At 40.4% G+C, this 15,016-nt stretch overlaps 1 protein-coding gene across 1 annotated transcript in view; it reads left to right on the forward strand.

Annotated features, from left to right (window-relative positions):
* The window catches only part of SPTLC3 (serine palmitoyltransferase long chain base subunit 3), a 53,754-nt gene extending 52,278 nt beyond the window's left edge, over positions 1-1,476 (forward strand). The window contains exon 11 of the mRNA XM_009634661.2: positions 1,363-1,476. Coding sequence (XP_009632956.1) covers positions 1,363-1,476 — 114 coding nt within the window. The remainder of the gene's footprint in view (positions 1-1,362) is intronic.
* Positions 1,477-15,016: the final 13,540 nt, after the last annotated feature.

Here is a 15,016-nt window from a genome sequence, read left to right on the forward strand (position 1 = left end):
ACCATAAAGATAATATTGCATAGAACAGGCATAGCTACGTACTTGTGTTGGTCATTGTCAGCTTTTGCTGTTTGTGTAGATTTTGGCTTACATAACTAGTAATAGGTGATGAAGCTGTTCTGAAGATTAATCTTTTGAGGTTGCTGCTTTGATTTTCTTCCTTTACCCCCACCCCCAAATGTCAAGCCCATTACATTTTTGGGCCATCATTGCATGTTCGCTTCCTGCTGCCTGCACATTGCTGCTTCCTGGTACCAGTGAAAGTACGCTCCCCAGCCATCATTCTTGAATGTGCTGTATTTTTGCCTTTGGAAGTGGGATCATTGCTGTAGTACTTGTGGCATTCTTTAAATGTCCTTACAGTTTGGGGGAATGGAAATGCCATGAGTTTAATTATTTGCAGATGGAAAGGTTTTAGGACAAACACTTTGTGAATATGATTAAAAACAGGGTAACAACAGGTAACAAGCACAATGAAAACTTTTCCCTTTGGCAAAATTTGTTTTGAATCTCAGCCTGGAACTAAAAAGAGGAAAGATCCATGAAAGGGCAAGCTCCCAAGCATAACTTCCTTAATGACCTTGAAGCTATCTCTCTGCATAAACCATTACTAAATTACTCCTTTCTGTTCTTGAGCTCCTTTTAGTGGCTTAACAGAAAGAGGCTCAAAATCAAAATTGCTCTTTTCTTCTGTGATGTCAAAAGGTTGGCTGCTCTTGAATGTGGATCAGATGCTGCAACACACCAAGCTGCTTCTCTATGGTATAGAGTTCCCTGGCTACTTTATGAATCCACTGAGCACTGGGGATATAGCTCAGCAAATTGCATTGCAGTATTAATGCATTATTAATTATGCCTGTGATATTAATACAAGAAGATCATGGAATGCACTAAAAATATCTTAAACTATTCAGACTATTTATGATGACTCTAATCAGCACAGTGGGCTGAGTCCCATCTAAGAAAATGCAGTAGCAACTCCAGTCTTTGTGATCTATACGGAAATATTGAAATATTGCCTTACACATCCCTTTTGCACAAGCAAAGATAAATTTTTATTTGGATTATTATCTCCCTGTGCTTTTAGAAAAAGGTAATTTTTTTTAATCTCTGCTCAATTAATGTACCCGCTAATAAACCATAACCTACTGAAGGAGTAAATTCTGTTCTCGTAGATGCTGTTGTGGATCTACAACTGCATTGACACTCAGTAGAGGAGAATGAAAGAAAAATTTGCCTGTTTTTCCCTTTAAAATTTCTTTAATTGATGCTTTTATGATCATCTTGCTCTGCTGTAAAGTAGAGGTTACTAGGACCTCATTTCTTTTCCAAGAGAATTGACACAGTATAATGGTCTTACAGGTTTTGAATGCTCTGGATGAATTGGGTGATTTTCTACAGCTGAAATATTCCCGGTATTCCAAGTCATCTCATCCTGAACTGTATGAAGAAACTAGGCTTGAACTTGAAGATTAAGTTTTCTACCCATGAAGAGAACATTATGATGCTATGAAAGGCGGGAAAACCCGAAAACTAAAAAATAAGAATGCATTTCTTCCCTTCAAAGGACAATATTTGTTTCTCAGTTATTTGAAAGGAGGGGAAGCTCGGGCGTTGCATTTTATTGTATCAAATTTCTGTATTCAAGAGACTGAAATATTGATACAGATTTGCCTCCCCAGGAGATCTGTCCTTCTTACGGTATTTTTTATGCAGAATGAATGCATCCATTGATCGAGTTGCTAACGTACAGCTTTTGTTATGGCCCCTTTTTATGAAGAGGCTTCAGATAGTCTTAATTGTGACAGAAATAATAAAGTTTAAAAACTGAATGTATTCCAGTGTAGTACGGTAATATAGCTGAGCTTCATCACTGAAATTGACTTTTGTCAGTTAAAGAGCATAAATCAAGGCATTGGTGTGGACTGCTACAGAGGATTGAGCAGAAAGTAACCTCATCAACTAAGTTGCCTTCTCATGCATTTCTCCAAGGACAGAAAATGTTAGAAAACGGCTAATGCTGAGAACAAGAAAAGTAGCTTGATCAGATCACATATTTCTGACAGCAGATTATGGGAAAGGGAAAATGCCTCCTCCCCTCCACAGACCCTTTCTCAGCCACTTAAGTACACTATGAGCTTCGTAATGTACAAAAATTTGGGCTTAGACATAAACAGAAATGCTTTTCTGCTAACACATTTGACCTACAGCCTTTCACATCTTATCACAACGTAAGTTCTTCAGCAGGCTTGCTCCCTTTCGTGTAGCAGTAGTAAATAATTTTAATAACCATTTAACTTTCCCGTAAAAACCTTGATCAAAACAGTCAGATACTTGCAGTTCACAAACTGCAGATGACATTTATGGGCCCACTCCTAAGTTTCTTGAACTACTTATGGGCTTAATAAATTCACTAACAAGTACATAATGCTGAAGCTGTTAGTTATACAGAATGCGAAGTTCAAGATACCATGAGCAGTTCTGCCACCTGTTAAATTGAAAACTCCGCCATTTCTAAATGTGCCAAAGTTGTCCACTTAATAACATTTCTTGAAATATTCTCGTCTGGTTTATGCACGTCAGGGGTTGTTTTACTTGTCTAGTTGCAGACTTTTTTGAGTGGTTTGTTTTGCAAATAATTGATTATGTCATCTGAGGGGGAAGCTGTCCTTGTCCCCTTTTCTACTGCCCAAGTGACAAATGTTCAAACATACTTGAAGGAATTGTTACAGCTGGAAGTTTCCCTGCAGTGCCTGCAGCAGCATTGTCGTCAGGCTTATGTGGGCTGAATTCTTTGAAGGAGATTGGAGGCTTTTTCCCTTTTTTGCAGCATCAAAAAGCAGTTCTGCACCTTTAAGAATGAACTCCGAACCATTCCACGCTATCAAATGTCATTGTAAACACATCAGATGAGAGATGTTTAGCTTTCTGTTGCACAGATGTACCACACTTTCATGTTCTCTTGAAAGCTGTGGTGTAAACTTAACCCACAGCTGCAATATTAGATTTAAGAACAGAACAATTAAATTGCGGAGTACCAATTACACTATATTACTCCCTGCTTGTTAAAGCAGCTTTCAGGATATAACAAGGCTGATTGGTTATGAGGGCCCATTTTTTGTTGGATTTTTCTTGTTGTTGTTGTGCAAGTTAATAAAAATCCAGTGGTGCTATAACTTTAAGAATTGATTACAACACATTCCATAATATCAAATGTCGGCTTTAGGAAACATATATCAAGGGCTGGGGGAGGACTAAATGGTGTCATATGATTCTTCACTTTGGTAGACAGACTTGAAAAACATTGCAGAGGGTTCAGGGGAGCTGCGTTTGTGGATAAGAGCAAATTCGCTATATAAATATTAAAATACCCAGGCACAGGATGGAGAAATTAGGAAACGTGAACTTTGTCTTGAGTAACCTGGCAATTTGTGATGTACAGCTTTGTTACATGTAGGGTGAGTGCACTTACTGCAAAGAGATGGGTTGAGAAATTTCTGCAACCTGTTCCTCGAGGAAAAGTACTGAATTTGATATATTGTGTTTTGATCTCTATTGCTGAACATCTGTGGCCAGATCCTCAGTTGACTTCTGACCTTCCATCTTGGGGTATACGGCCGTAGTTTATATTTCAGCAAACAGTATTACACGTGCTGTTGGAGACAACATGTTATTTCCCTCAAAGAGAGGCCTGAGATTGATTAAGCTACAGAATGATCACTTTTTGTCCCCCTATAGGGGAGTGTTTTCTGTCTAAAGCCAAATTCCTCCTGCCCTCAGCACATTACTCTCTCTCATACTGAAGAGACAGGACAGCTATTTTTCAGAGACTGTCAGTTGATTTATTATATGGTCTCTTCTGATTTCTTCCATCCCTTACACATTAGAGAAAGTGCTGGCTGACTACCCCTGGGCTTGGGGAACAGTTAGGGAGAAATCCCTGCTCCACTGGTGCAATAATAAAACTCCCAGGAACTTCGGACTTTTAGATTTTCCCCATGAGGCTTAGTTATGGTCTGGCACTGGCTTTTCCATCAGCATAATTTCAGTGGAGTTTTTCCAGATTTACATCAATTTTAATAGGTTTAGAGTCGATCAGCACCTTGGAGACTCTGTTTTAGTTAGTTTAAGAAAAAAACTGATGGAGTACTTATTAGGGAATTAGCACAGTTAGCATAAGGATTACATACTTCCTAGAATATACTCCATCTTCAAGCATGCATGTTCTCGGGAGATACAGTTCTCTGTAATTGTTTTAGAAGGCTTTGAGGAAGAACTGCCTTCAATAAATAAAAATTGCTCAAGTTGTCATATGTGAATCCAGTGGAAATGTGTGAATATGCTTTTTGTTGGCAAGCTGCAAGTCCAGCATCTTGTTATCTTACATAAAATCTTGACTGACCTTCATGCTATGGGAAGACTCCAGAGCTGTCTGTCTGACAGAGCATCTGAGTTGTTTGCCCTTTCCTGTACCTTTATCCCACCTCATCTTCCAGAAAGCCTTCTTTTCCTGAGCTCATCTAACTTGTCAAGGTGGGTCTCCCATCCACTTCTCCTGCCTCTTTCTATTGTTCTCTCTGTTCTGCTGGTTTCTGGCCTGTGGGTCTAGGGGAAAGCACACTGGCAGCTGCAGAGGACTAGGAGTGTAACAGTTGGCTTTTTAGGCATTGCCTCGCTCTGTCAGCTTTTCCTGGTATCCTCATCAGCTCCTGCAGACTTTAATCCTTCCTTTTCAAAAAAAAGTTTCCTACTGATGGTGCTAAGTTTTGAAGCTGAACCAAATCTGAACTGCCTGAGCTGTTCATGGGCTTGATCTATCACTCATGCAAGTGTAAATCAGGTTAAATCTTGCTTTGAAGTCAATACTATTGGTTTAAAACTAGTGCAACCATGAGAGCAACCTGTCGGTGTGAGGTGAGCTTCCTGTATTTATTTCAGAGGGGTCTGAATGCTGATATCTCTGGACTATGTCACAGCCACTGCTCTTCACAAGGGACCAAGATATGGGAGTGTATTTATTTAAGGTAGGATTTAAATTTTCTTTTTTTCCCTTTTTTTTTTCCCTCCCCCAAAATGTGTTTGGTTGAAAGTGCATCACATATTTCCCTGTCCTGTTGAGACAGGGAACAAAATAATGATGTAAGAAAAACAATCTACACTCAAGGTGTTTATGTACTTTCCAGCCTGCTTAGAAATCCAATAAAGATTCTCTAATATATGATCTGCTTTTTATTTGTGCATAAAGTTTAATTGTTCTTCAAATTAAAACACAGATCAGGACCAAACTTTAAAGAAACCGCACCATCAGCTCAGAAATGGCAGATGTCATTCCAATATTGGCAGCTGAACATTCAAGCCTCCACATGCCTTCAAGAAAAGTATCTAGGTGTTGCCTTCATTTACTCTCACATCCAGTGTTGGTGCTCATTGCAGACCAGTCACAAGACAGTGAGAATCTCACCTTACCCATTAGTGACACAGAGCTTCAGACCTGTCAGGATGGTCCCAAAACCACCACCCAAGTAACCACACAAAATAATAATTCAGCACCATCCAAAAAGGAGTCTGGGGCCTGAATCAGACTGGTTGCTCCACAGTTACCTAAGAGGTGAGTGTTTCTTTCCATAAGTGTCACTGACAAGTGACAGAAGGGAGCAGTGATAAATCCATTTATATCATATGCTAATCAAATGAAAAGGGTAATGTAGAGGCACAGGATCTGGAGAGACATGGTGGACCTGGAGACTTAGTCTAGATCCAGTTGTGTGCAAAGAATTTTTTTGTGGAAATGTTACAGGAGTTGTTAAATCTTTTTAGCCAGATAGGTGGAAAACTTGGTCTTTAATATCAAAATAGTGACTGTGAAGCAGGCAGAGGGAGATACTGCGCCCCGTGTGTTACTCCAGTTTGTTTATGAAGAGAAAGCAGGTTAGTAGATAGGGTGCCATAGCAGATGCCCCTTCATACTTGGGCACTCTGTTACATTTCCTAGATCCTTTTTGGAGAGTCACTTCTTCTGCCAGATGCTGTGCTAAGGCCAACAAGCATTAATTGTTATCAAAACACCTGAGTTCATCAGCCAGTGCTGCAGGGGTAACCAGTTTTGCAGTAATGCTTGAGCCACCATCTCTGGAGAACAGTGCTGATCCTGAAAATTGTTCAGAGGTCATTCTAGTGAGAACCGTGCACAGCACCACTGATGATTTTGGTGCCTTCATTGGGCATCATTGTTGGGATGCCACTGCTGAGAGTGGCTGCAGTATGGTGACAGCTGCCTGTGCTGCTCTGCCAGGTGTAACTGATGCGGCTCCAGGACAGGCATGACAGTCTATCCTCTTCTTTGCAGATACAGAATGACATGGCCTGCAGGTCACTCCAGCAGATGAGTTTCTTTCTGGCAAGTCAGCTCAACCAGGAGATGTAACCATGAAAGCAGGACACTGTAGGAAGTCTAGAATTTCGATTCTCACAAGTAAGTCAAATACTTGCAGTAACAGATAGAGAAATTTTGATATGTATGACATGGAGAAATGGTGCCAGATGTGATGGGTGAAGCTTGCTTTTTTATCACCCCCTTTGAAATTGTCTCAAAGAATTTGCTATGAACACAAGCTGACTCTAGTACCCTGTGAATGGGCCAAGGTATATGTATCCTTCAGTTCCTGGAACATAGAACTGATCTCTCATGCCATGAAGTACCATCATGTTTGATGCCCTTTTCTTCAGTGGCTCCATTTTCACTCTGAGCACAGCAAGCAGCAGGTCTATCTTACCAGTTCAGAGCACGGTATAAAGTGGACAGCTAAGACTGTTAGGGTCTAATATGCCCCCTACATGGTCCATGGCACTGCAGTGAGTAAATGTTTCTTGGCACAGGCTGGCTTTTGCTGTGCTGCACATAGGCTTTTGTCTGGAGCGGGTTCCTCATCTGCTGATCTCTCCGGCAGCTGTTCTGGAATAGCACAGAAGTGATGAAATCAGTGGGGACATTTCAAAAGCATAGCTTTCCCCGTGTGTTTCCTGGAGCTTGCTCTGACACAAGCATCCTGTGTGTGTCCTACTCTCCTCTTGTTGTTACTACACAAACCTCGTGATGACTTGGCTCTCTGCACTGTACAGAAATTGTTTTGCACGTTGCTGGGGATCCTGCTTTCATGTGGGAGCTGCTTTTCAAAAAACCCTAACACCAAGGGTGCAGCTACTCTCAGCCGGAGTGGTCAGAAGAGGCATGATATTTTTCATAGTTTCTGGACCATCTATTTACACTTTTGGCATTTCCCAGAGTGCAGAATATCCTGATACAAACTCTGTGATTCCCACTGCACACTCCAATACCCATATTCTAAAAATTGCTCAGCAAACCACTCTAACCTATGGACCAGAGCTCTAAACTGGATGCAAGAGATCCAGTTCTGATCTGTCTTTGCTCTGCTAAGTGATTGCAGATGAGACTTGTTAGCATTCCTTGCCTCATTTCTATCCCTCTGTAAAACTGTGATAGTGATCCCGATTTATTTGTAAAATACTAAGTTGGACTGATGAGAAGAGCTACAAGGAGCTAAGGTTGTTGTTATCTGAATGGTCTTTTAATTTCTACATCTCAGAACTTATTCATTAATCCTGTAAAAGACATGAGTACTCTGTTTACCAGACCTAGTGTACAAGACAGTACAATGATGAAGACTAATTATAAATCATAGAAAAAATTTCTGGAAAACAGACCCTTTTAACATTTCCATTTTGTGCAGGCTTTTTCAGTGTCTTACTACAATGATGCCAGTTGGATTAGGAAGCTTTTTAAAATGTGAATTTATCTTTTCAAAGATTTGTAGCCAAGCCTTTCCAGTTTGTTAAAATGTAATTAGTGTCTGCTTGTTAATATGATGTTCATTGATTTTTAAAGTACACAGACTTCAAAGCTAAAAATAAATAAATAAGAAGAGGGATAATTCAAAACAGAGTGGAACAGCTCGGACAATTTTACTCTTTTGCCAGGATCCCAAAGCTGTTGTGTTCAAACAATGCCACAGTTTGAGTGGAAATGTGAAGATTAAATCCAAACCCTGCATGTCAGCTTTTTTGCAAATGACTATCCAGGATTTCAATAAAATGTCCAACCACAACAGATCATGTTGCAGGGATGTTTATTGCTTAACAGCTTGTGATAGTCTCCTGTTTCTCTAACATGTATTATAAACCAATGCACCTAGCACTTAGTGTCAGTGGGATTTTGGTACCTAACACTTGTTAGGCTCTTTTGGGGACTAATTTGAAATGGACAGAAGAGGAAAGGGTTCACAAAGATGATGGATGGCTGCAGAAGCTCCCAGTTGAACATCATTGCAGCGTGGCGCATGATGGAAGGTACATAAGTATGAAATGTAATTTGACCACAGCCATGGAGGAAACCGTGCAAGCGGTAAAGAGGCAAGTGGAGGTAACTCAAAATTCAGGCAGGAATTCAAAGATGTGATTGAGGAATATCCTGAGGAGACAGCGGAAGCATCATTAGAGCGCAACACCTTCTGAAGAAGGCCTGGAGAACAGAAAGGTGAGAAGGGATACCCATGGGAGAACCCTACCCACATGCAAGAGAGGGGGTGAGAGGGGATGAAATTAGCTAGTGCAGGAGAGATGAAGCTGAGCAACAAATTTGTTCAACTGGAGAAGGAAAACAATTCAGAGGCAAAGAAGAAAGGAAGGGAAACTACCCCCCAAAGGCAAAATGACAAGACAGTGGAGACAGCCAGGATTGAGACTCCACAGGGGAGAATGAGGGGGGAAAGAAAAGACAGACTGATGTTTAGACAAGCAGGAGAGAAGAGGAGATCCCACCATGCCAGTATGACATGGATGTCCATGACAGCAGACAGGTCGATTGCTTAGAACAAGAGAGGAACGATGTGGAGCCAAAAAGCAGAGATGCCTTGTTCTTCTATAACTAGGAATGTTAGATGTGAACCAGTGGCAAAGAAAATAAGGAAAGCTGTTGGAAAAAAGGATTGTCTTTTGTGCAGGACAAGTGATACTGTGGAAACGGGTCAAGAACAACTCTCAAACAGAGAGAGAACAATGCTTTAAGATACAGATGCTCTGGTAGTTTTTCCACAGAACTCTTCCAGTCCCAATGGAAAATGACAAGGTAATAAAAAGTGATATACTTCCTCAGAACTAGCTCTGTGAGGGAAATTTGGGCACGTTTGATCAATGAGAAGAAACAACTAAAGTGATTCTTCTCTGAGGGTGGTCTCCATTTGGCCACTTGTGATAACTAGCCTTCCAGGACTAAAATTGGCAAGAGTGAGTAAAGCCAGCTTTCAAGTGTAAAACAGGGAGAAACAGGCACAAGAGCCCTGTCTGATTTTCATGCTGGGTTTTAACAGATGGGAAAAAAAATATCTTGGTAGAAAATATAGTAAGGGACAATGGGCCTCAAAATGATAAAGGCGCAATGACAGCAAAGATATCATTGTGTGCTGGTCCCAATATAAGAAATTATTTTCTACAGGTTTTGAAATTGCCATTCACCTTGTAATTGCAGATTTACTGCGTGATGCCATCCATGGTGAGCACAGAAGGAGGTCAGCCGTGTGATAACATCTAAGCTTTGATTTCTGTATTGTATACAATATAAGTGTTCTGGTCTCTTTCTGTTCTTTGAAAATCAAGGGGCCACCTAAGTTTTAAAACATAGTCATGCCAGACAGTACTGACAGGAGATGTAGTCAGTGAAAACACTTTACCAAGTAGTAAAAAAGAAAGTGGAAAAGGATGGAAAGAAATTCATTAAGTTCAGGATTGCCCAGTTGCTTCAGAAACTGCTGTTTGTAACAATGTCCTGATCTGAGTCTTGTCGGGTAATCACATGAGGCTGCAGTCATGGTTTAAGCTGTTTCAGTAGTAAGTCTTCATTACCTTGGTTCACTTGGCCTTAACCAAGAGCATAGATAAAAGCATGTCTGTAGACAGAGTAGATAGAAGATAGATAGTAAATAGAAGTGAAGTTTAGGTGATGGTAGCTTTCAGAACAGGGATGATGCTGATGACCACGAGGGAGCAGCAACTGCTTTCTTTGATACTTCTGAAGCCAGCAGGGATATTTGTCCATGGATATGTCCATGGATGCAGCACACTGAAGACATTTAAGTAATCCACATAAGTGTAAATCACTAGCAGCCAAAATAACAGCAAGTGGAGAGCTCAGAAATTTTAAATGTGGAGTCAGGATCTTCTCTAAGTTAAATTTGATTTTAAAAATAATCTTAACTATTTGCATCTCAGCAGTGTTGCTGGGGGGAGTCCTGGGGAAGAGGAGTTGGTGGGGAGAATGCTCTCAACGCAACTGGTTAAGCAATCTTCTCAATCTGGGTATAAGAATTAAGCTCAGATCCTGTAGGTACAGAACAAGTGGCAAAGAAAAGCAATGCTGTGGTAAGAAAGAAGAGGCATAAAGTGAGAACGGTGAAACATCAACCTGAGAGGAATGGTGCAAAGGTAATAAAAGCAAATCATAATAGGTCTGTTAGCCATAAAAAGGGAAGCAAAGAATTGAGTCATGATGTAGTGAAGTTGGGGAATTTACTGCATATGGCAGCAGCAAAAGAAGTCAAAGATTTGGCAATGAATCTGCTTTGAGGAGCCCAACATGGTGGCAGAGATGTGATGCAACATTGGCTGGGCTGCCCTTGAAATAGAACCTGCAACACTGAGATGTACAGAGAAAATGGGTGAGGAATCAAGAAAAGCAAAAGGCAGTGTTGGAAAGACTTAAAATAATTAAGGGAAGAGGAGGTGATATGGATCCAAACACCTAGAATTCATTGCTACAAGGGAACTGAAGACCTATGAGGGTGATCAAGAGCTTGCTTGGGCAACACACAATGAAAACTTGCCCATGGAAAAGAAGTTGTAAGGTGGGTCGCAATCAGTCAGCAAAGGATTAGATAACGCACTCAAGGGAACAACCCAGGGATAAAGTGATGCTAGGTGTAGGGGATTGGATTTGAGGGCCCATGAGGCCCTGTCCAGCTTAATCATCTACAATTCCATGGAGACAGCAATGAAAGACCTGCATTGTCTCCCTAAGAACTAATTTCGTTAGGTATGGGCTTAGGTCACGTATTACAAATAGGTCTCTTTTATGTGGGATTCTAGTTTGGAGTTTGCAGTGATTGATGGATTCATTAAAACGTCATCACTGAAATGGACAAGAATTTTGTGTTTAAAAATAAATAAACGACGACAGAAATGGCAAAAGAGCCTTCTGCTTTTCTTGTTCATTCTCCCAGCAGCTTAATATGGTTCAGGAGACTGCTTGGTGGGCGAGAGAGGAGGCAGGATAAGAAAGGATTAGCAAGGAATATCAGCATTTCATTTAGATCTTTGGCTACCTGGTTGCTTTTAAATTCTACCTCCCAATATCTTTCTCTTTGTTTTTCTGAATGACACATAAGCATCACTCTGGTGCCGAATAATATTTATCTCCTATTTGGTCTGAAAAAAGCACTTGGCCACATTCTCAGGTAGTTATAACTGAGCTTTATCGTACGGATGTAAGCAGAGTTGCACTAGAAGATCCAGCCCACTGGATTACTGCTTGTACAGCTGTGCTTTTTAAAGCCAAATTAGTTGGTATAGAAAGATTTTCTCCACAGAATTTGGCTGTCATACTTGTGACAGTATGTTATATTTTCAAGTAGATCCCATGGGGCAAATAAATTGTAGTATTCTACTGATGTCAGTGATGTTACCCCAAGTGTGAATTTGGCCCCATTGTTCTAAGGCTAATAGAAATTTTTTTTTAATGAAAGTGGATCATAAAATATTCTCAGATTTTCATCTGGTTTTGCTTATAGTAATTATCCTTTCCTGGAGCTGAGTAGTAAAGAAAATATTCATATCCTCCAGTGTCTGGTATAAGTTGCAGTGCTTGTTTGCTGCAGCCCAAGACACAAGCTCCCAACAGAAAATGATGCATTTGCCCATGTGTATATGGGCAGAGTTAGCCACTTTCTCCACATGAGAAGCAGTACAGCAAATGCTTTTGAAGTTCCCTAGTATCAGTGCTGTATCAATGAAACACATATTGATTTCCAGTGGCTTTTTATACTTCAGAAGGAAACTTCCAGCAACAAATGCATCAAGTTAACATTGGATTCCACTATTTGCTATTAATGGAAACAAAAGACATGTTCTTTTTAACAAGTTTCCATTTTTTTTGAAATAATATCTGTAAGGCTTACAGAATTAATACTGCAAGATGAAGTCAGCGTATTTTTTCTCACAGCTTGCACCCAGTTAGGTCAGAGAAGAGGTGGGATGTGATTATAGTAAAATTGGCTGAACCAGGCAGTTATTACAGGTGGTTCCTATGCCTGATCTGGATAACGCATGCGAGGGGAGGCACGGTTGGGAGCCCACTGCTATCATTTTGGAAAGAGAGGCTGGCTTTCTCTGTCTGACAACTAGGGGACTGCATTTGCTGTGTATCAATCACAGCTAGTGCTCCCAAATGTGTGTTGGGGGAAGTCTTTGCAGAAATGTCAAGAACCAGAGGGGTCTCGTTGAACTATTGTGTCACTGTTCAGCACAATCTTTCCATTACAAATTTGAGGAACATCAATTAAAAAGCTTAAGTGGGTATAAGACATGTCCTGAAATGCCATATAAGGAGTAGAAGGAACTTTACAGGGCATAAAATTATCCCTAGCAAATCTTAAGGTGCAAGTTCTACATCTGGAGCTCTCCATCCCTCTCTAAACCACTGGGACTCCTCACATACTCTTGTTAACCAAACCTTTTGGTCAATATTATATTGCCATGGAATAGTCACAGGAGTGCTCTTGATTTATGAAACAGCATCAAATGGTTTAAAACTTTGACCTCCTGAATAAAAGGTTAAAGAAATAGGTGTGAAAATGAAGGATGTGGAGCTGATACTGCCTCTCAAGCTTAGGAATCTATCTCTGCAGGTGCATTTGAGGCTTCATCTGGGGAAACCAACCTTCAGAGTCCACAGGAACTGAAAGAAACCACGGTGCAGAATGAGTTCTTTCTATCTGAGCTCAGTAGCCACGACCCTAGTGCATTCCAGCAGGTTATCTGGCCCTCTGGATGTTTCATGAAGAATAAAGACTAGTTCTACCTCTGTGGTGTTGAGACTGGGAGTTATTCTTGAAAGAGAAATGCTGATATTGGATCAGCCCTAAAAGTAGTGGTGAAAACTATTCTGTTATTATGCAATTTTCTTTTTGTTCTATTGTGAGCAGGGGATAGAAGAAAATGCACAGATTGACCCTGTGCCCATGTAAACAGCGTATCTGTGAAAACCATACTTCTTGATGAAAGGAAAATAATGTCCTAAGCAAACAGATATGATTATGATGCACCCTAACAAAAAAGACAAGAAGGATCTCTAACTCTAGCTATGTTTTGGTTTGGGGTTTGGTTGCTTGTTTGTTTTTTTTTTTTCACAGGAATGAGGGAAAGCAGCTGAATTTACTGTGTGTTTTCTGGAAATCTATGGGGACTCTTTTAAAGACAGATTATTAACCAAAGAGGCCTCATTTGCTGGATTTCTCCTAATTCAATATCAATGTTTAAGTACCCTTTTTCCTCCAGAGTTAAGGATCTGATTTCAGACAGCTTTGGTGTCAAAGACAAGCAGAGTTTTCAGTAGAATAAATTTCTCCCCAATGTATATAGGAGAAACATCAACTGGATGTAGCTGTATGTACTTCAAGGCATACTTCATGTTGTTCCTCAGAGCTGTATCTCCTGACTACTTCTCCTTGGTGCCTAGAAACTCCCCTTCTTTGCCATCTCCTTATCATCTGTCAGGTCTTCAGAGAGCACTCTGCGACTTCAGTGCAACTCTACTGTCCCATTAAAATGGCTTCGTGCATGTACAGACTTAAAATACAGAAGTGTGAAGGAGGAGAGCATTCATTTACTGTCATAGGGAAAAGCCAAGGACCATGTCTCTCTGAGCCTTTAAAATTAGGTTGAGAAAAAAAATAGAAAAACGTGTCTGCTGTCACAGAGAGTCTCCTAGTGATGTCTCCTCCATGCAGTGATGTTCTCCTGAAGGATGAAGGTTGCCTCCATTTTTAATGGGTGTGGTGATGCCCTGTTACCCTTAAAAATGGTTGAAGCTGGAGCAAAGCTTTCCTAATGAAACTCAAAACCAGGTAAAACTACCTACCTGCAATTCAGGCCAGTTGTGCTGGTATTTGCAAACTGGGGCACAGTTTATTGCTAACACGGGAAATTTACTGTAACAGGTGGAAGCCAGGCAGTGCTTGGTGATGCCACATCATGCTGCTGCCAGAGTCAGTGCAACTTGGTAATTTGACACTGGAGATTTTAGATGGGTGTAAATTGCAGAAACTGCATGTGGTTGTAAGGAAGCTGAATACATCAGGATCAAAACCAGGACAGGTTACTAACTGGTAGAAACACGCACTATCTAGTTCCATACTGATCTGGTTGAAACCAAGAGTTGCAAAGTTGTTTCCAAGCCTCACGGCCCAGACTTGTTTCTCTTGCTTATAGCAGTCTGTATTTCATATTAACATCTCTTGTGGACCCTCTTACTTCATAAGGTACTAGGGAAATTCCAGAGAGCTAGAAGTGAACAAATGTTTCATTATTTTAGAAGGATGAAGGAGGTGATCCCCTTCTCCCAGCCTCCCCAAGTAAATATAGGCCAGTTAACCTGATGATGTCAGTTCTGAGACAACTGCAAGAAAATCAGATGTGTGAAATAGTCAACATCTAGTAAAGAGACGGTGACATAAATGACACCAATATAGTCTTGATAATAAAAATGACTGTACAAAATAGTTTTAAAATGTTACTACCCAAAATGTAGTATATATTAAATAAGTACACTGAAGTGTATCAGAAGGGTATTTTTATCAAGGTTCTGCAATGATTTGTTCTTGCCTCAAGGTTATTCATTATTGTTATCAAGGATTTGAAATAAAAAAATAAATAAATTAGCTGCTGGAAAAGT

This window comes from Egretta garzetta, unplaced genomic scaffold (assembly GCF_000687185.1).
Source record: "Egretta garzetta isolate BGI_Z169 unplaced genomic scaffold, ASM68718v1 scaffold252, whole genome shotgun sequence".
NCBI classification, from domain to species: domain Eukaryota; kingdom Metazoa; phylum Chordata; class Aves; order Pelecaniformes; family Ardeidae; genus Egretta; species Egretta garzetta.